Source organism: Ovis aries, chromosome 14, assembly GCF_016772045.2.
Source record: "Ovis aries strain OAR_USU_Benz2616 breed Rambouillet chromosome 14, ARS-UI_Ramb_v3.0, whole genome shotgun sequence".
NCBI lineage: Eukaryota > Metazoa > Chordata > Mammalia > Artiodactyla > Bovidae > Ovis > Ovis aries.
Genome location: NC_056067.1, coordinates 47,963,257 through 47,983,259, shown reverse-complemented (window position 1 = coordinate 47,983,259; position 20,003 = coordinate 47,963,257). Strand labels below are relative to the sequence as shown.

General features: G+C 53.2%; 1 protein-coding gene across 2 annotated transcripts; it reads left to right on the top strand.

Annotated features, from left to right (window-relative positions):
• The first annotated feature begins 152 nt into the window (after nucleotides 1-152).
• On the top strand, nucleotides 153-19,786 carry SIRT2 (sirtuin 2). Of its 2 annotated transcripts, XM_027978260.2 has the most exons (16): nucleotides 153-210; nucleotides 1,045-1,091; nucleotides 4,152-4,200; nucleotides 4,464-4,577; nucleotides 7,530-7,571; nucleotides 7,703-7,809; nucleotides 7,933-7,989; nucleotides 8,608-8,676; nucleotides 14,512-14,641; nucleotides 16,962-17,021; nucleotides 17,308-17,363; nucleotides 17,513-17,589; nucleotides 17,677-17,728; nucleotides 18,659-18,729; nucleotides 18,873-18,939; nucleotides 19,057-19,786. In XM_027978260.2, the coding sequence occupies exons 1-16, from the start codon at nucleotides 195-197 to the stop codon at nucleotides 19,213-19,215; spliced, it is 1,173 nt and encodes a 390-aa protein (XP_027834061.1). In that variant the 5' UTR covers nucleotides 153-194; the 3' UTR covers nucleotides 19,216-19,786. The 2 variants fall into 2 exon arrangements, with proteins under 2 accessions (XP_027834061.1, XP_027834062.1); XM_027978261.3 differs by lacking the exons at nucleotides 18,659-18,729; nucleotides 18,873-18,939; nucleotides 19,057-19,786 and adding an exon at nucleotides 18,500-18,640.
• The last annotated feature ends 217 nt before the right edge of the window (nucleotides 19,787-20,003 follow it).

The following is a 20,003-nucleotide window of genomic DNA, read 5'->3' as shown; positions in this document are numbered from 1 at the left end:
GACGCGAGGCACTCTGGGATTCGTAGTCCGGCTCTCGCGTGTCTCTTCTTACCTCAGAGGGGCACGCTCCGGACGTTTTTCTATGCCTCCTGGGAGTTGTAGTTCTTTGACCTATCTCTGCCCCCCTCCTGTTTCCGGTGCCGTCACGGGATAGAGCAGTCGGTGACAGTCCCGAGGGCCCCCGCCCCGCGCCCATGGCCGATCCGGATCGTGAGTCGGGGGCCCTGGTGGGAGGGTCGGGCCGCGCCGGGGCCTGGCTGAGGGCTGCAGGCCCCGGGGCCCGAGGGCGGGAGTGGTGGGGCAGGAGATGGGGGCTGCATGGAGGGGAATGAGGTTCAGGGAGCCGTTGTGATATATATTGCTGGATAGATTGGTGGGTTTCTGGGTCTCGAGGTTTTAAGGGTCCGTTTGCCACTTCCCCTAAGTGACTAATGATAGCGTGTGTCTCGCACCTTAGTTGCTAAGGACCCTTGTTACTAGGGACTTAGAATACCGCTGTCCGGGTTGCTAAGGGTACCTGGTTGTTAGTGGGAACTGTAGGGTGCTGGGGACCCCTGGTGTCCCCTCCTATCTCTTCCTTCCTCTTGTAAACCTGCCATCTCGCCCTTCCGTTCCGCCCCCACCACCTCTTCTTGCAAACTTGCCTCCAGCCCCAGTATCCCTTATCTTCTCTTTCTTTCTACATTTTCTTCTGCTTGTAAACCTAACCCTCCCAGCACACACTCACACACTACTGTGTCCTTCCTAACTCCTCCTAAGTCTTCCTTCATGCCCTTATATGCTTTACTTTCTTTTCGCTTTCCTAAGCCTCCATGTCCCAGCCTCTTTGTCCTTCACCAACCACCTCTCCTCCCAGCACTCTCCACTCTAATAAGATCTGCTTTTCTTCCTTTCCCTCCCTCCATCTACTCCCTTTTGATACCCCCACCCCATATAACTAGGTTGGAGGTCTTGTTGCCCCTCTCTACCCCGACTTAGAAGCCCTTCATTCCCCCTTAACCAATCCCTTCACTGTAACCACGTCTGCTCCCCCTCCTCCCCCAGCCTCTGACCCTGAGGAGACCCAGGCAGGGAAGGTGCAGGAGGCTCAGGTGAGATGGGGACAAGGGTGGAGGGAAGGAGAGAGATGGACTTCCCACACCCCACACTGGGGGGAGGTGGCAGAGGGGAGTCAGATACCCCAGGGCCCTCAGCTCACTGCCCCAGCTCCTCACCCCGGCTCACCTTGTGGTTTAGCTCCTGGGGGAATGGAGGGTTCTGGGGCCTGTCAGAGAAGGGTGTGCGGCCTCAAGCCTAGGCCTGCCCTTGCAAACTTTCCTTTCTCCCTGCTCACCCCTCCTACCCACCTTCCCTCCTGAACCTCGTTCCCAGTGGGCGTGGAAGAGATTTGGCTCCTGAATTCACAGATCTCACAGACGTGTGACTCGACACTGACTCTACTGGTGATCATGAAAGTAGCGCAGGGCACTCTGGGAGCGCAGAGTAAACCGTGTGAGATCACACAGATTCCAGCCAATCCCTTCCCGGCAAGAGTCCACAGGCTGATCTCAGAGTCAGACTGAGATACAGCACACGGTAGTCAGTGGAGAGTAACTTAGGATTTTCTTAGGTAAGGTGAGAAGTGGTGTCCCAGGCAGAGGGTATCCTGGGGGGCATGAAAGAGTGTCATGCGTTCAGGATTCAGGTGGCTGATTACCTTGATGGTTAGCACTTACTGAGTATTTAAGCCAACTGAGTACTCTGCTTATTTGATGGGCATCCTAGCATCCTGGGGGCAGCGGTGGAGGGGAGGAGTACAGGTCTACTGTGGTTATTTTATAGCCAAGGAATTGGAAACTGAGTTCTTTAACAACTTGTCCTCTGTCCATTGGCTAGAAGAGCAGGGACAGGTTTGCAACCCTCGGTGCCTTGACATATTGCCTCCCAGACACTTCACTGGAAGCAGGGGTCACAGAGGCTCCACCATCACCTTCAGCTTCCCCCTGAGACCAAGTTGCTCCCACGTGCTGGGCAGGGCCCTCGCCTCCTTCCACAGAGCTTCTCTGTCTGCAGCCTGAAAGCGTGCCAGCCCACCCACAGACACGAGGTCGCAGTTCACATGTAGGGCAGAGCAGAAGCTGTGACGAGAGCGCCCCACAGATGCACGGCCGAGCCACACCAAGGGGACAAGAGCTCCCTGTCAGGCCAGGCTTCTCCCTCGGCTAGCTCCCAAAGCCTGGCCACTGTCAGAGAAAAAGGTTTCATGTGGAAAAGGGACCTTCAGTCCCAAAGAGAGAGATCCGAGGGTGTAAATTGCAGCATTGTGCAATACAGCCAAACTGGAAACAGCCCAAACGACTGTCAGTTGATGGGTTAAATGAACTATGAACCGTACAATGCAACACTCTGTAGCTGGCGGGTCCGTGATATATTGTTTGGTGGAAAATGCGAGGCGCAGCATTGTACTATGGGGTGACCCATTTCTGGGGAAATAATGAGTTTTCAGTTCAGTTCAGTCGCTCAGTCGTGTCCAACTCTCTGCGACTCCATGGACTACAGCATGCCGGGCTTCCCTGTCCATCGCCAATTCAGAGAAAGAAATCTGGAGTAGTTACCATTGTACTGTTAATAGTGGCTATCTTGAAGGGGAGGATGGGGTGGGGGAGGCGGGGCTGTGGGTGAAGGACTCAGGAGGCAAGCACCTTCAAGTTATACATTGCCTAATGGTCAGAGTTTTGTAAAGCTTATAGATACAATCTTAAAGCAAGGAAACCTGGCTTTCCTGGTGGCTCAGACAGTAAAGAATCTGCCTGCAATGTGGGAGACCTGGGTTGGGAAGATACCCTGGAGAAGGGCATGGCAACCCACTCCAATATTCTTGCCTGGAGAATCCTATGGACAGAGGAGCCTGGCGGGCTACAGTCCATGGGGTTGCAAAGAATCAGACACGACTGAGGGACTTCAAACATTTTTACCCAGTGGTGACCATGAAAAATCCCAGACTTCTTGGAGCGGGCATCATGGTAAATGCCACAGATGTTTGTGATCCGATGATTAAACTGGGGAAGCCAAAGAGAAAGGTCTTTGACGTGGAGGGCAAAGGGTGGACCCAGACAGGTCAACACAGAGAGAGGAGGAGAGTCGATCAGAGATGGAGACTGAGACTGGGAGCTAGGGCGGAGGCCGGGGCAGGGCCCCTGGAGGGACAGGCTGGCCCACGTGGAGCTCCGGGGAGGGGACATGCTATGGCAGGAGGGCTGGTGAGGGAGGCAGGAGACATCTGGCAAACACGGGGACAGAAGCCACACTGAGTTAGGGCCCCAGGAGGAGGAGCAAGTTTGGAAGAGATACTGAGGCCAGTCTGGGACACCGTGAGAGCGAGGGGTCTGGGGTCACACTTAGGGGAGGCATCTGGGGGCTGCAGAAACCCTGGATCTGGAGACAGAAAGGTGGCATCCTCAGAAACTAGGCTGAGACCACTGGCGTGCATGGGGGAGCTGGCCCAGGGAAGGCGGACAGAGACGGGAGGGAGGGCCTGGGACAGAGTCCCAGACCCGCGATTTGGGCGCCTGGCCGAGGAGAGGAGTTGATAAAGGAGACGGAAGGGTTGGAAAGGTGGAGTGGGGAGGCTTTAAGCCAGAGGGCTGACGGCGCAGGGTGAGGACTGAGGCATTTCTACCAGCATTATTGACGTAGGTGATGCGGGCTGCGGGGTGGCTGGGCAGGGCAGGGGACTGGAGGGGATATGAGGTGAGGACGTGGACAATGGGAGGTGATGAGAGCAGTAACAAGCACTTCCTGAGCACTCACCACCACCGCTGCCCCCAACCAGGGCTGTTCTGAGAGCCTCACATAGGAACTCACTTCTCACAGCCCTCCAGGTGGCCTTCCTCAGTCCTCCAGCTCCACTTGTGAGAGGAGGAGCGCGGAGTCTCAGGAAAAACGCAGTCACCCACAGGAGGCCGCGCTCCTCTCGAGTTGCAGAGTTGGATTTCCAACACAGGCGGCCTGTCCCATAGCCCACACGCGCCCCCAGCACGCTCCCCGCTGCCCTTCACTCCCTCGGGCCCACCTCCCAGCCACAGCCTTTCCCCGGAACCCTGGTGTCATCCCCTCTTCCCCTCCCTAACCCCACTTCTGGGGCCTCATCACCCCACCTCCACCCCTTCCAGGATTCAGATTCAGACACTGAGGCAGGAGCCGCTGGCGGAGAAGCAGAGAGTGAGTATCTGCCTTGGGAGCACGGTTCTGGGGGGTGCTGGAGGGCAGTTTAAGGCAGGGATCCGGGTGTTCACCTCCACCGGGGGTGACATGCAAAGTGTGTAAGAACAGATGCAGCGTTTCAGGATCCCTGGCCTGGCCAGGCATCCAACCTTTAGTCGTGGGAAGACAGGAGACCCCAGGGCTGGGCAGGGGCACTCAGGGCCTCTGTGTCCCCTTGAACAAACACCCACCCAACCGCTGTCTCTCTTCTCTTTGGGCAGTGGACTTCCTGCGGAATTTCTTCTCCCAGACTCTGGGCCTGGGCACCCAGAAGGAGCGACTCCTAGACGAACTAACCCTGGAAGGAGTGAGCCGCTACATGCAGAGCGAGCGCTGTGAGTTCCCCGCCCTGGGCCCCTTCCTGCGTGACCCCGCCGCTTCTCATGACTTCTCAGCCCCAAACCATTCACAGCTTACATCTGCAAGTCACAAGAAACCCAACTCAAACTGTCTGGTGCCAAAAAGGGAGTGTGTTGATCCTGTAACTGTTGATCCTGAAGTGTGGCTGGATTCAGCAACTTCTATGCTGAGCCCTTTCTCGGCTCTTCTCTGTATTGGGAGCTCCTGGAAGCTGTGAAAACAAGTTCCACCAGCCTAGCAGCTCCCACTGAAAAACAGCATCTTTCTCCCAGTGGTTCAAGCACAAGAGCAGAGATTGGCTCCTATTGGCCCAGCTTGGGTCACAGTCCTACTCGCCGAACCAATCACCATGTCTCTATTGGTCAGGTTTGCTTATTAGAGTGAAGATGATAATAATAGTAGTTACCTTATAAGATTATGGAATAGACTCTTCCCCCAGGGATCCCCATGGCTCCCTCCCTTCTCTTTGGGACCACATGGACTGTAGCCTGCCAGGCTCCTCTGGCCATGAGATTCTCCGGGCAGGAATACTGGAGTGGGTTGCCATGCTCTTCTCCAGGGGATCTTCCTGAGCCAGGGATCAAACCCTTATCTCCTGCGTTGCAGGCAGACTCTTTACTGTCTGAGCCACTGGGGAAGCCCCAGGATTATAAAGAAGGATTACATAAATTCATAGATGTAAATGCCTGAAACAGAGCAAGTGTTGCCTAAGTGTGCCCCGTGACGATTCTTATAAGAGGCTTGTTCCGGGTGTGGTGTAGAGATCTTTTTACCAGGTCACCGGGTAATTTGTATTTCTTGCCTCGAGTTGAGGTCACCAGAGTCTGAGAAACCGAGCCCTAAGCAGTCCTTGACTAGAACAATCGACCCTTTGAGGGTCCTGAACAGCCTTCTGTTGAGGACGTCTCCTGCAGTTTCCCTGTCCTCTGGCTGCTGCCATCTCTCCACAGGCAGCCAGGCCGGACACTGAGCCCCCCTCTCCTGGGGGTCCTCACCCTGATGGCCTTCATCCATCTCCTGCCTTTGTTGTTGTCATTTAGTCAAATTATGTCTGACTCTCTTGTAATGCCACAGATTGTAGCCTGCCAGGCTCCTCTGTCTATAGGATTTCCCAGGCAAGAATATTGGAGTCAGTTGCCCTTTCCTTCTCCAGGGGATCTTCCTGACCCAGGGATCAAACCCTCATCGCCCACGTTGGCAGGTGGATTCTTTACCACAGAGCTACTCAGGAAGCCCCATCTTCTGGCTTGGGTGGGCCCCAAAGAGAATACAGGCAGTGGCTATAAAGCTTTCATTCCGCCCGTCCTCCTGCACCTGGGTTTTAGAATAATTGATGGTGCCTGTGAGGGGATAGTAATAAATAATGACAATGAATTGGGCTCTCCCCTTTTGCCAGGCACTGGGCTGTGCACTTGGGAGGTGTCCCCTCATATGGTCTTCACAGGAGACCTGTGAGGAGTCGGCTGGGCAGAAGGGGAAACTGAGACACAGAGAGGTTGTAACCTGGGGCAGGTTACACAGCTGGCGAGAGTGCACACTCACTCCCTTCCACTGGGTCTGCCAGGCCTGGTCCGATGGCATCCTGACACCCCAGAGGCCCTCACACTCGTGTGCGTCCATCAGCCGACTGACAGATGCCAAGGTTGCTGCGTGGCAGGGCTGCCAGCCAGCCAGCAGAGAGGCAGTCAGGCTATTTCTGCACAGCCCTGCATGCTTGTGAAATGATTCCACCTCTCCCCTCCCACATTTTCCCGTCTTTTCCAAAAGCGGGTGACATTGGGGGAACAAAATGCTTATAGGGATACGAATCATGAGTCTGAAGAAGTTGAGTACTAGTGTCTCGAAGAATCATTAGTGCTAGGCATTGATCTCAGCTTCACAGGAGAGAATTCCTTCTCTCAATAGCCCCCACGAGGCCAGTACAGTGATTGTGCCCATTTTACAGAGCAGGAAGCTAAAGCCCAGTGTGGTGATCTAAACTAAGACCCACCCCTGCCCCACCTTCTCCACAACTCTGCTGGTGCACAGGAAAGCAGGGATTGGAAGCCCTTATCCACTCTGCTGCTCACTGGGTGTGAGCTGAGAATGGCCCAGCTTGGATACTCACTTGAAAATTAATTGACTTCTGGTGGCTAACATGCATTTGATTATAGAGGGAAGGAATAGGATGTAGGAATGTGTATCATATGTTGGAAATAGATGGCTGTACAATATTGTGTCCAGAAGATAAGAGGTGGCCAGAGATTTTTTTTCACAATAACCTGCAGCACTTCCAGGGGAACACACCCTCCTGGCCTTCTCCCTAAGATCTACCTCTCATGAAGATCTCCTATGTTTGTCTAGATCTAGCTAGGAGGAGAAATTTCTCTCCAAGTGGCCTTTTCATGAATCTTACTAAACTGGTGTAATCTTAACCAATGGATTCTTTGACCTCATGCTGGCTCTTCCCTCAGTCAACTGTATGACCCCTTCCTCTGTCTAAGCCTTGGTTTCCTCATCTGTAAAATGGGAATGTTAACACCACCCACCTTGAAATGGCTGGGAGAGCCATTCAGGGATCTGGAGTGCTCGCCACAGGGCCTGGCACAGAGTAAATGGCTTCAGGGACTGTGATAGGTGAAATTACTTAAAAGGAAAGAATGGGAAGGGGAAACATTGCTCTTTTTTTTTCAAACTTTACTTTCTTAATCATTACATTCAGTCTCTGATAATATATCTGATTATTAGACAGCAGTGCCACTAATAAGTTTTTTAAGTTGTCAAAAATCAATTGTAAACATCAGCTCAGTACTTAATTTATGGCAAAGACGACTCTCTTAAGGTAAATGGTTCATATTTTGGAGGAATGTTTGATGTTCAAAACAACAATAAACAAATGTAAGTTGGAAAAGAGAAATGCACACGCTGCCTAAACTCTCCTCCTCCAGGTCGCAGGGTCATCTGTTTGGTGGGAGCTGGAATCTCCACTTGTAAGTGCTCCCCTCCCCCAAAAGCCACTTCCTGGTTGGGGCGCCCCTGCGAGGGCCTGGGGAGGAGCTGTGTTGGGGGGTGTGAAAGAAAAGGGGCCAGAGTCCCTTATCGATTACCCCTCCTCCCCCAGCTGCGGGCATCCCTGACTTTCGATCCCCAAACACGGGCCTCTACGCCAACCTGGAGAAATACCGTCTTCCCTACCCGGAGGCCATCTTTGAAATCAGCTACTTCAAGGTGCGTGTCACACAGGGAGGAAGGTCTGTAGTAATGAGGGGTGGACGGGGCCTCCTGGCTCCTGCTCACATCTCACCAGGGGCATCTGGGTGCCCACCTGCCCTCCGGCTCTCTCTCCCACAGAAGCATCCAGAGCCCTTCTTTGCTCTCGCCAAGGAACTCTATCCTGGGCAGTTCAAGGTGAGCTCTTTTTTGTGGAAGTGGGGACAGGAAAAATTGGGGGCCAGCAGGCATGGGAAGGACCCCTTCAGGGCCCTTTAGACAAATATCCTACAGCTATTAAATACATGGGCCCTGGTGGCCTAATCGTTAGGATTCTGGGTTTTCACTGCCATGGCCCAGGTTCAGTCCCTGGTCAGGAAACTGAGATCCTGCAAGCCTTGAAGCATAGTAAAAAACAAAGCAAAACAGTGTGGGCTTTGGGCCCGGACTACCCGAGTCCAAGTCCTGTTCTCTCATTTCCTGCTCTTATGTCCTTGGACCTCAGTTTTCCCATCTGTAAAATGGAGCAGATAATAGTCCATGAAAAGAAATGCTGTGAGGCTTAAATGAGCTAATGATACATGTAAGAGCCCAGACTCTGGAGCCAGGCTGCTTCTGTGCTAACCCCGACTCCACAGTTTGTGTGACTTTGGCCAGCCAGTCACCCTCCCTGAGCCTCAGTTCCCTACCAGTGAAATGGGGATAATGAAGGTCTGTGCCTCATGGTGTGAAGATTCCATGAGGAGAAACAGGTCTGGAACAGTCCCCGGCACAGGGCGGTCTGCATTCAGCATTGCCGTGCTTGCTTCCCTCCAGCCCACCATCTGCCACTACTTCATCCGCCTGCTGAAGGAAAAAGGACTGCTCCTGCGCTGCTACACACAGGTAGGTAGGACCTTGGGCATCCTGGGAGGAAGCGGGCGGGCAGGAGGGGTCAAGAGCTCAGGCCGCAGCCTCTCTGTTGTGTGACTTGCAGTCAGTCACGTCGCCTCTCTCAGCCTTAGTTTCCCTTTCTATGAGACAGACGCCAGGGACTTCCCTGGCAATCCAGTGGTTACGACTCCATGCTGCTTCCAATGCAGGGGTACAGGTTTGATCCCTGTTCAGGGAACAAGGATTTCACATGCCACACAGGATGGAGGGGAAAAAAAAGCAGAGGCCAGAACCACTTCACCCTCTCAGGCCTGTGGTAACGTGGCAGTGACCTCCCTCAGGGCCACTCCATGAGTACTGAGAAAGGACCCCTTCTCTGAGCAGACACCTTTGGCGCCATAGTTTTCTGGGTTTTCCATCAGATGATCTGAAGTGACTTGGTCTAGCATGATCACTGAAGCGTAAAAGTGTTAGTCGCTCAGTCGTGTCTGACTCTTTGTGACGCCATGGACTGTAGCCCACCAGGCTCCTCTGTCCATGGGATTTCTCAGGCAAGAATACTGGAGTGGGTTGCCATTTCCTTCTCCAGGGGATCTTCCCCATCCAGGGATTGAAGCCAGGTCTCCCACGTTGCAGGCAGATTCTTTACCATCTGAGCCATCAGGGAAGCCCAACACGGTCACTGCACCCTGACAATTTTCCAGTTGGTGGCTATAGAGTCTTAAGAAAGGGGCACCTTCTTATAATTTGCACAAAGGCCTTGTGTGGGCCATGGGGCCACGGCTTATGTATGTCAGGCACTTAGCTGAGGGCCCCACCGAGAGGTCCTCAGGTAAGGACAGCTCACATTCTTGACTTCCTAGTTGGTGAGACTTTGGGGTCTCGCACAGCCGATAGTGGAAAGTGTGTCTCTACTTGTGTTTTATAAATACGTGTTGAATTACATGATCTACTAGAGCAGTGATACCATGTCTGCTCTAATTCACATCTCAGAACCCAAATTTATAAAATAGAGAGAGAACCCATGGATAGAAATAGGGGTTCTGTTATTTTCTTCCTGGCCTGGCAATCTGAACCCTGCAGCCTCAGAATCTGCCACCAGGGGGAGGATGAAGTCTTTTTGTTTCAGGTCCAGAATTCTCCAAAGGGGGCAGGTACTCCCACCTAGGGCTGGTAGGGGTTGAGGGGGAGCCCCAGGTCAGGATAGACTTGACCTTTTACCCATGGAATGCACTCAGGCATGATACGAACAGCTCACCTGAAGCCAAGCACCTTCTGTGTGTGATTTCATGAAATCTTCACCATGGCCCTGCTGTCAGTCCTGTTCGTCAGCTTCTGTCCTGGTGTTTACTGAGTGCCAACAACTGCCAGGCCGTACAGGCAGTAGACAGAAGGAGCAGACATCCCTGCCTTCCTGGAGCTGACACTAGGGTGGGGAGGGACAGTGGACGAGAAGGATGAGTCGAGTATCTAGTCTGAGATGTTAATGCTTAATGTTAATATTAATGCTGAGATGTCTATGGAGCACTGGGCTGAGCAGAAAAGGGGAATCGGAAGTTCTGTGTGTGAGTGGGGAGAAGGGTGCTGTTGTGAACAATAAGTCAGGGAAGGCCTCACAGAAAAAAGGGACATTTAAACAAAGACCTGTAGGAGGGGAGGGAGGGAGCCATGGGATCATCTCAGGGAGAGAAGCAAAGGGAACAGCCAGTGCAAAGGTCCTGAGGTGAGGCTGCACTCGGCATGTCCAAATAGCTGGATCTGAGTGAGTGAGGACAGCAGTAGGAAAGCACAGAGGAGATGAGGTCAGGGAGGTGACAGGTGGACCATGTGGGCATTTGGGGCCCACCGGGAGGGCTTTGTCCTTTGCCTAGTGGGAGATGGAACCACAGGAGTGCTCTGGACAGGGCCAAGACGTGACCTGCCCCAGGTGTTCACAGGGTCCCTCTGGCCGCATGTGGAGGTCAGACTGTGGGAGGGAGCAATGGGGGTAGGGATGGGTACAGAGGCCAGGAAGGGGGCTGCAGTGATGGTCCAAGCAGGAGAGGATGGAGGCTGGGCCAGGGAGGGGGCTGTCCAAGGGGAGAAGTGGGTGACTTGTGAACCCGTTTTGAAGGTGGAACTAACAGGGCTTGCTGTTGGATTGAATGAACAGTTCTTGAGAGAAGCAGAAGAGTCAGGGATGGCTGGACATCTCTCAGCCTGAGCACCTGCTGTCTTTTACTGAGAGAGTGGGATGTGCAGGCCTTGGGGGCAGAGGAGGAGTTTGGTTGAAGGCACATCGAGGTTGAGATGCCCATTAGACAGTCACATGGAGCTGTAGGCAGATAGACAGCCAGACACTAAGGCTTCTGGACTCGAGCTGGAGAGCAAGAGAAACCAGGAGATCACAGGGGTCCCAGCATGAGAAACACAGGGCTAGGACCATGTGGTTCATCCCAGATGCTCAGAGGGCTGACTCCCCAGCTCCATATGAGGCACTCCCCTCCCCTGCCCCAAACCATGAAAGCACAGCAGCTACAGGGTATTTTTACATGAAAGCCAACATGAATATGTTCTGGGGTCAGTGTGAAATGTGGTGGCATTTCCCCTTACTTAGAATACTTCACACACAGACTTAAGTCTACATATATATTCACACTGGCGCATTACATTACACACAGGTGGAAACATTTTTTCCACTCTCATGTTTCATGAAACCATCCTGTTTTTCAACTCCTCCTCACTCTCTTCTTCAACCTCAGCCCCTTGTCGAGACACTGACCCAGTTTTCTGCAACAAGCTGTCTTCAGGTCTTCCTGAATTGTAACGATGTAGCACTTTTGAAGAGATGCTATTTTTATCTCAAGACACAAGGATCCATTCAAACAGAAGAACAGTTGTCTCCTTCAGTCAAGTCACTGTGATCTCCACTCTTTTGAATCTATATCTGTGGCATTCACATTATACACTGGATTTATACTCAGCTTTCTTTTCCTTAAGCCCTTATCTAGAAGACCCTTCCTTATACTCAGCCACATAGCAGCTTCATGCTTTTTATTAATTTTAAAAAACCCCTCCCATTTATAGGGGAGGAGCCTATTTGTTTTTGGCTGTGCTGGGTCTTCTTGCTGCACAGGCTTTTCTGTAGTTGCAGCAAGCGGGGGCTGCTCTCTCGTTGCCGTGCCGGGGCTTCTCGTTGCAGTGACTTCTCTTGTTGTGGAGCACAGACTTTAGGGGCTTTGTTTGGGCTCCAGTAGTTGCTCAGTTGTCCCTAGTTGTCCCTTGGCATGTGGGATCTTTCCAGACCAGGGATCAAATTCACATCTGCATCGGCACACGAATATTTTAACACTGAGCCACTGGAGAAGCACAATTCATGCTTTTTAAAAACATGTCAGTCAGAGACATGATGTCTTGAAACCGAAAGTGAGCTAAGGTTTGACAATCAAAAGAGATTACAGACGAAAACTCAGACTTCAGGCTCCTCTTGCAGATCTGGAAGAGCTGGCTGCACCCTGAGTGGCTTTCTATGGGGGGTGGAGGGGGGAGCAGTTGACTAGAGCTGAGTGACCCACCTCCTCACCACACCCTGTTCCCTGCCTGGCACTGAGGCCAGACGCCAGCTGCTCTGTGTCTCCATGCGGTCATTGCTGCTTGTCCTTTATACTGAGCCTCTTGGGCCGTATTCCCCAGCCCCAGCTTCCCTCCCCGGGGGCCACTACTGTTGCCTGCTTCTTGGGTTTCCTTTGAAAATAGTCCACACTTAGGCAAGCAAACAAAAAAATTCATATGTTGACTTTTTCCACATCTTGTACACAGGGCCTTCTAACATCTTGAAGAGATTCCTTCATACTAGTACATATGGATCAGCCACATCTTTTTTTTTTTTTTAAGATAGATTTTTTTTTTCAAGATTTGTTTGTTTTTTGGCTGCACTGAGTCTGTGTTCCTACATATGGGCTCTCTCTAGTTGCCATGAGCAGGGGCTGCCCTTCGTTGGTTGCACGCTAGTTGAAGAGTGCATTCTAGTTGCGCTCTTCATTATGGTGCCAAGGCTCCTCAATGCGCTGGCTTCAGAAGTCGTGGTGCATGGGCTTTAGAGCACAGGCTCAGTAGTTGTGATGCTTGGGCTCAGTTGCCCCAAGGCATGTGGAATCTTCCCAGCCCAGGGATTGAACTCATGTCCCCTGCATCGTCAGCAGATGCTTAACCACTAGAACACTCAGGAAATCTGGGCACATTCTTTTTTTCTTTTTGGCTGTGCTCACAGCTTGTAAGATCTTAGTTCCCCAATCAGGGATTGAACCCAGGCCATGGCAGTGAAAGGACCAAGTCCTAACCACGGGACAACCAGGGAACTCCCCAGCCGCATTCGTTTTTGTTTATTTGTGGGTGCCCATCAAAAGTGGCATCGAGGGACTTCCCTGGTGGTCCAGTGGCTGACTCCAAGCTCCCAGTGCAGGGAGCCTAGGTTCTATCCCTGGTCAGGGAACAAAATCCTACATGCCACAACCAAAGACCCTGCATGCACCAACGAAGATCAAAGATCCTTCGTGCCTCAACCTGGTGCAACCAAATAGATAATTTCTCTTAAGGGTCATCAAAAGGTAACACAGAGGCCCGTAGGTAGTCCTTTGATATGCCATTTAGTTATTTGCATGAGTAGTAGTGAGTAGTGTTAGTTGCTCAGTCATGTCCAGCTCTCTGCGATCCCATGCATGGACTGTAGCCCACCAGGCTCCTCTGTCCATGGGATTCTCCAGGCAAGAATACTGGAGTGGGTTGCCATTCCTTTCTCCAGGGGAATCTTCCCCACCCAGCCATCGAACCCAGGTTTCCCTCCTTCTTTACCATCCGAGCACCAGGGAAGCCCAGTTATTTGCATACACACTGCTTACTCGCGTGTGAGGAAGTTGGTAAACTAAGTCCAGGAACAAAGGCAAAACTAGCATTTCTACCAGGCTGGGGCAAGGGAAAGCCGCAGAAAGTCTGGAAACAGAGGCTCTTGTTTGCATGTTTTGGGGATAAACTGATGTCTGACTGGAAGCAGAGAGGGCAGTTGGAAATGGAATAGTGGTTCACGGAGTCTCTGGGAAACCTTATTGGGTCAGCTGTAGACCGCACGTTCCTGGCCATCTCTGTAACATCCGCTAGGTCCTCCAGAAGCACCTGCCTCAGTGGCATTTCTCGTGGGCAAACAAAAGCTGCTCCAAAATGGCTGGAGAAAGCACAAATGTGAAAGAGACAAATATCCTTGTGTGTTGACTAAGGAAAGTAATTCTGTCTGAAAAGAATTGAATATACTATCTATGCAGCAGATCACAGTAAGAAACCCAACTGTTAAATAGGAAAACTGTAATTAAAACTCAAAAAAACTTCCTGATTCATTGATTTGTGTTAATATCTGGCCAAGCCTGCCACAGACAGCTGTGCAGGTTGGGTACTGCACAAGGATGCCAGATCTGAGAGGGTTGTGTTTACAGCAGAGACACTGAAGATTGGTACATTTATTTCACCAAATTTCTGGCCGGTGCCACTAGAGAGTCTGGTTCTAACAGAACAAATTTTCCGCAAAAGGAAAGGAAAATGACCTGATTTTGCAGAAAAACACCAGGGCTGGTTGGTGGCAGTGGCCTGGGTTCATAGGCACTTGAATTTGGGCCCCTGCCTTGAAGCATCCATGACTTACTTTTCAGAGGCACCATCGGGGGAAACAAAGAGTTTTAGATACACCCCTGCCTCTCCCCTCTTCTCTTCTCAGCCTATCCCACTTGCCTCTCTCAGCTGCAGTCCCCTGCTCTGTCTTCTGACCCCTGGGAGGGGAAGGTGGTTCACTCCTGACCCGCTCCCCTCCATGTCTCCCTCCAGAACATAGACACCCTGGAGCGAGTGGCTGGGCTGGAGCCCGAAGACCTGGTGGAGGCCCACGGCACCTTCTACACGTCCCACTGCATCAGCTCAGGCTGCCGGCAGGAGTACTCACTGAGCTGGATGAAAGGTGAGGGGCTGGAGGTTACCCCCGAGGGCAGGCTTCCCGTCCCCTGTCTGCCCCTCAGCACCAGGGAAAGGGTCTCCATACACAGACACCAGCTCTGTCCTATGCAGTTCTGCAGCTCTTCCTTTCTCTCTCTCTCTTTAAAATTTATTTGTTTATGTATTTGGCTGTGCTAGGTTTCAATCGAGGCATGCAGGATCTTTGATCTTTATTATAGCATGTGGGGTCTTTAGTTGGGCCATGTGGGATCTAGTTCCCTGACCAGGAATCGAACCCAGGCCTCCTGCATTGGGAGTGTGGAGTCTCCGTCACTGGACTCCCAGGGAAGTCCCTGCGGCTCTTTTTAGCAGGTAATGGCAGCCCCTAAAGATGTGAGGTGGCAGTGGGGGTTCTCTGCTCCCAACCCCATCTCATAGCCAGGGTATAATGGATGCAGGCTCCAGACACGGCAACGTGTGTTAGTATACCAGCCTCCACGTGGTCATCCAGCCTGTTGGATGAGGTCATGAAACCCTAGCCCTTTGTCCTTTGGGTGTTCTGACCCCTTCTTATATGAAGGCCTCATCCAGGCCAACACAACTACATTCTAAGGAGAGCAGAAGTATCTAAGAGAACTTTCTGGAGTCAGGGTCATGTTCTATATATATCTTCACTGTCCAACACAGCAGCCATCTGCTCATGAGGCAACTGAGCTCTTATAATGTGGCTAAAATGACCAAGGAGCCGAATCTCTAACTTTCTTCAGCTTGTATTAATTAAAACGTAAAAGCCACATGTGGCTCTAACCACCATATTGGACAGCAATGCCCCAGAGACACAGGGTTCAGCCAGCCCATTAGCCGGATTCAGGTGAGCGGAGTCCGTGACATGTGAAGCTGCACGCAACGCTGGTATGAAGTTTGGGTAGGGGCTGTCTCTAAGGGAAGAGACTCCAGGGCTTGCTAAAGTCATTGTCCCTGTTCACGTGAGGGCAGTGTCCAAAAAGAGAAGAAGAAGAAAAACCCAGTCAATCCACATTTCTAGAATGCCAGTGAGAGTTGATTTCTGATATCCATTGTGCTAATTAAGAAGCCACTTATTTCATCCATGCAAACCCATTTCTGACCTTCTTTATGCTGATTTCACAAAGCCTCTGGTGTCCATGTGGGACAAGGACAGCTGCAGTGCTGATAGTAGGGCTTTGGGAGTGTAGCCCTTCTGACAAAATGCCAGCTGACTGCCCCTGGGGCAAGGGTTCCTGAATAGCCCAAGTGCAAGCAGCTGGGGGTCATGTACAATTAACATTACCCCATTATCTGTCCCTTCCAGCAGTAACACAAGCATCGCCCACAAAATATCATGAGCTGTCAATGCAGAAATATTTTAAAGTAAATGGCAGACCTTAACGCATTGCTCTGTATAAATATTTGTTGAAGGAATGAGTGAATATTTGAATGAACAAGCAAGGATTCTGTGGGTTGCAAGTGACAGAGGCCTTTACAGCTTTGATCAATAAGCAATGAGGAGGATTATCCTAGCATGGTGTGTGTGTTGAGGAGAGGGGGTCTGTCCCAGAGCCTAAGAGTGGGAAGCACCTGGACCTAAGGTTTTGTCCCCATCCCAGGATTATCTGCATAATTCTTCCCTCTCTGCCCCTGACCTAGCACCTACCAGGTCTCTCTGACCGGACGCGTGATGGAAGTAGGGCTGCCCTCAAGGGCCCATGGGAAGGGCTTCCCCGGTGGCTCAGTGGTAAAGAATCCACCTGCCAGTGCAGGAGACGTAGGTTTGATCTCTGATCTGGGAAGATCCCACATGCTGTGGAGCAACTGAGCCCCATGTGTGCGCCACAACTATTGAGCCTGTGCTCTAGAGTCCGGCAGCCTCAACTACTGAAGCCCATGCGCCCTAAAACCCATGCTCCAAGAAAAGCCACCTCAATGAGAAGCTCATGCGCCACAACTAAAAAGTAGCCCCCACTCACCGAAACTAGAGGAAAGCCCGTGTAGCAATGAAGACCCAGCACAGCCAAAAATCAATAAATTAAAAAAAAAAAAAAGACCCACGGGAAGAACTTCACTCCCAAGTCCAGATTCCCCAAGTTGGGGGTTGGTGGAACCCAGTTTCCCCTTTTGGGGACAAGTGTCTGCTTATTTGTTCTTTCATGTAATAGCTGTGGACTGGTGCTGGGAAGAGGTCCTCCCTGGGCAGGGCAAACGCCCCAGGATGCTCCTCCATGACTGAGATGTGTTTGTATTGACAATGAAGGGGGTGGCGTGGGCAGGCTGCAGCCCCAACCCAGAGCCTCTTACCTCCTCCTCCTCCTCCCCTTCCCCACGCCCAGAGAAGATCTTCTCCGAGGTGACTCCCAAGTGTGAGAAATGTCAGAGCGTAGTGAAGCCTGGTGAGCCTTGGGGCCTGGGACCCTGCACACCCGCTAACCCCTTCCCAAGAAGGCCACGCTCCCCATCCATCCACCCGACCCTGGTCACCCTCTCTCCCTGACTAGGGAGAGGGGGTGCCATAGCCCCCTGGCCTATTCCCCACTGCCCCATCCACACTCCCGCCCCAGCCCTGGGGTCCTCCTCCTGCTCCTGCCCGTTCTCTCTCCCCCTCCCTGTCTCTGTCCCCTGCTTTTTCACCATCTCTTTCTGTCCCCATGTCTGTCTGTCCATCTGTCTCCCCCTCAGATATCGTGTTCTTCGGCGAGAACCTCCCAGCGCGTTTCTTCTCCTGCATGCAGTCAGTAAGTGTCCCGGCCGCCCCGTCTCGGCCCATGCGGGGGCAGCCTAGGTCCTGCCCTGCGGCAGGTGGCTTCCCCAAGTAGCTGTGGGTGGGCTTGCAATCGGGGGCGGGGGCCGGCAGCTGACCTCACTGGCCGCTCCCGCTTTGTAGGACTTCCTGAAGGTGGACCTCCTTATCATCATGGGCACCTCCCTGCAGGTGCAGCCCTTCGCGTCCCTCATCGGCAAGTAGGTTGGGGGCTGGGGCTGTGGGGGGCTGCTGGGAGGCTGGGGGAGCCGTGACAGGCCCTCACCACTCAGATCACCATCCGCCAGGGCGCCCCTGTCTACCCCGCGCCTGCTCATCAACAAGGAGAAGACTGGCCAGGTGAGTCCTCTTCGTCCTACCCTGCCACCCCCGCACACGAGCCCCACATCACCTCCCCCAGGCCCCCCGGGAACCAGGGGACAGGTTTCTGGGGAAGCCCAGTGTTCTGGGCCCCTCAGCTCAGACCTGGGGATCTTGAATCCTCGGGGTCAGATTCCAGGCTACCCCCACTCCAGGGTTCCACAGGCCTCTGGGTCAGTCACCCTTTTTTATCTTCTTTTTTGTCTATAGTAGGCCTTCGTTGCTGTTCTTGGGCTCCCTCTAGTTGCGGCTAGCAGGGGCTACTCTAACTGCATTGCATGGCGGGCTTCGCATTGCGGTGGCTTCTCTTGTTGCAGAGCGCAGCCTCTAGGGTACGGGCTCAGTAGTTGGGGTACATGGGCTTAGTCGTCCCGCAGCATGTGGGATCCTCCCAGACCAGGAATGGAACCCATGTCCCCTATATTGGCAGGCGGATTCTTAACCACTGGCCTGCCAGGAAGTCCCATTTACCCTTTTGAGGGGATGATAGAACCCCAGCTCAAAGCAACGTAAGCCAAAACAGGAACCTTAGCTTCCTGTGACTGAAGAGTCTGGGCTCGCTGGTCCCCGGGCCAGCAGCGGTGCCATCAGGAGTCACTGTGCCGTGTCTCAGCTCTCTTTTCAAACTGAGGTGACCTCTGTCCCAGGAGGGGCTCCCTCCCGGGGACAGCTGTTTCCTCCAGCAGGCAAAAAACATACTGTGTGGCAGACTCTGTGCTCAGCATTTTCTCTGTGTTAACCCACTGATAGCATCATCCTAGGAGTGGGTGTGGTGATTACCCCTACTCTACAGAGAAGGAAACTGAGGTTCAGAGAGGCCAGGCCACTTGAGTGAAGTCACAGAGCTGGGATTCAAACCCAGGCCCCCTGGCTCCGGAGTCTGTGCTCTGAGCTCCCCCTCCCCCACAGACTGACCCTTTCCTCGGGATGATGATGGCCCTCGGAGGAGGCATGGACTTTGACTCCAAGAAGGCCTACAGGTGAGGCCCGGGCCTGCAGCGGGGTGAGGTAGAGCCTGGGAGGGACAGGGCCCAGGTGGGAGGGAAGGCACGGAGGCAAAGGACAGGCAGAGCCACCGGTGCTGGGACAAGCCTGGGAGCTTTGACTCTTCCCTCGCCCTCAGGGACGTGGCCTGGCTGGGTGACTGCGACCAGGGCTGCCTGGCCCTTGCTGACCTCCTTGGCTGGAAGGTGAGGAGCTATCACCCCAGCTCACCCCGAGCCCAGTCCCTGGATCCCCCTCCCACAGGTCCTCCGACCCAATGACACATGATGACCTCTGACCTCTGTGAACTTTGCCCCCTGCAGAAGGAGCTGGAGGACCTTGTTCGGAAGGAGCATGCAAGCATAGATGCCCAGTCGGCGTCTCGGTCCCCCAACCCCACTACTTCAGCTTCCTCCAGGAATTCTCCACCACCTCCCACCAAGGAGGAGCCCAGGACCACTGAGGGAGAGAAACCCCAGTGACCGCTGCGTCTCCCAGGCAGGACCCCCAGCCTTGGGACCGCTGAGCCCCAAACAGCCCTGGCCCTCCTCTAACTTACAGCTCTTTTCTGGGGAGCTCAGAACATTTCTTCAATGTATTAACGATTCCCTCCCAAAACTGGTGTCCCAGCACCCCTGACCTCAGCAAATCTCTAACATTCTTGGGGGCAGAGGCTTGGGCAGCCTGTCTCTAACAGCCCACAGCCTCTAACCACCCCTACGGCCGAGGATCAGCCCCCCTAATCTCTAACTGCTCACAGGGCCACGGGTACCTCCAAACTGCTAACTGTCCCAGGACAAGAGCCCCAGGGCCCACACGCTCTCTACTGCTCCCAAGGGTCCCTGGTCAAGTAGATGAAACCTAACCTACCCTGGGTTGGGGGTTGTGCCCTCCATACACTCAGTGGGGAGATCCAAGCCTCAAGGACTCCCAGGCCTCTGCCTCCAACTCTGAAAGTGGGTGCTAGGCCCCCTCTCTTGGTCCCACTTCCTATGTGGGGGTGGGCAGATGGTGTTGCTTATTAGAGATGAATTAAAAACAAAAAACAACTAACGATTAGCTGTCTGGCCTCGCTGTTCTTTTCTGGGGCCCCGAGGGAAGCTGCCGGAGGAAGGGGGTTAGATCTCCGCCCGCTAAGGAAACCATCATGAGAAGCAGCGTGAAGAGTGCTGAAAGGTGCCGAGAGCGGGCTCGGGGCCGTGGGAGCCCTGTGTCCTGGCTGTTACCCCTGGACTCCCAGGCACCTGCCAGAGTCCCTTCCTCCAAAGCC

What these genes read in the sequence shown, in the direction of transcription:
- SIRT2 (XM_027978260.2), top strand. An exon ending in TTGAAATCAGCTACTTCAAG is followed by an intron (nt 7,810 to 7,932) that starts GTGCGTGTCACA and finishes TCTCTCCCACAG; the next exon opens with AAGCATCCAGAGCCCTTCTT. An exon ending in CTGACCTCCTTGGCTGGAAG is followed by an intron (nt 18,940 to 19,056) that starts GTGAGGAGCTAT and finishes TGCCCCCTGCAG; the next exon opens with AAGGAGCTGGAGGACCTTGT.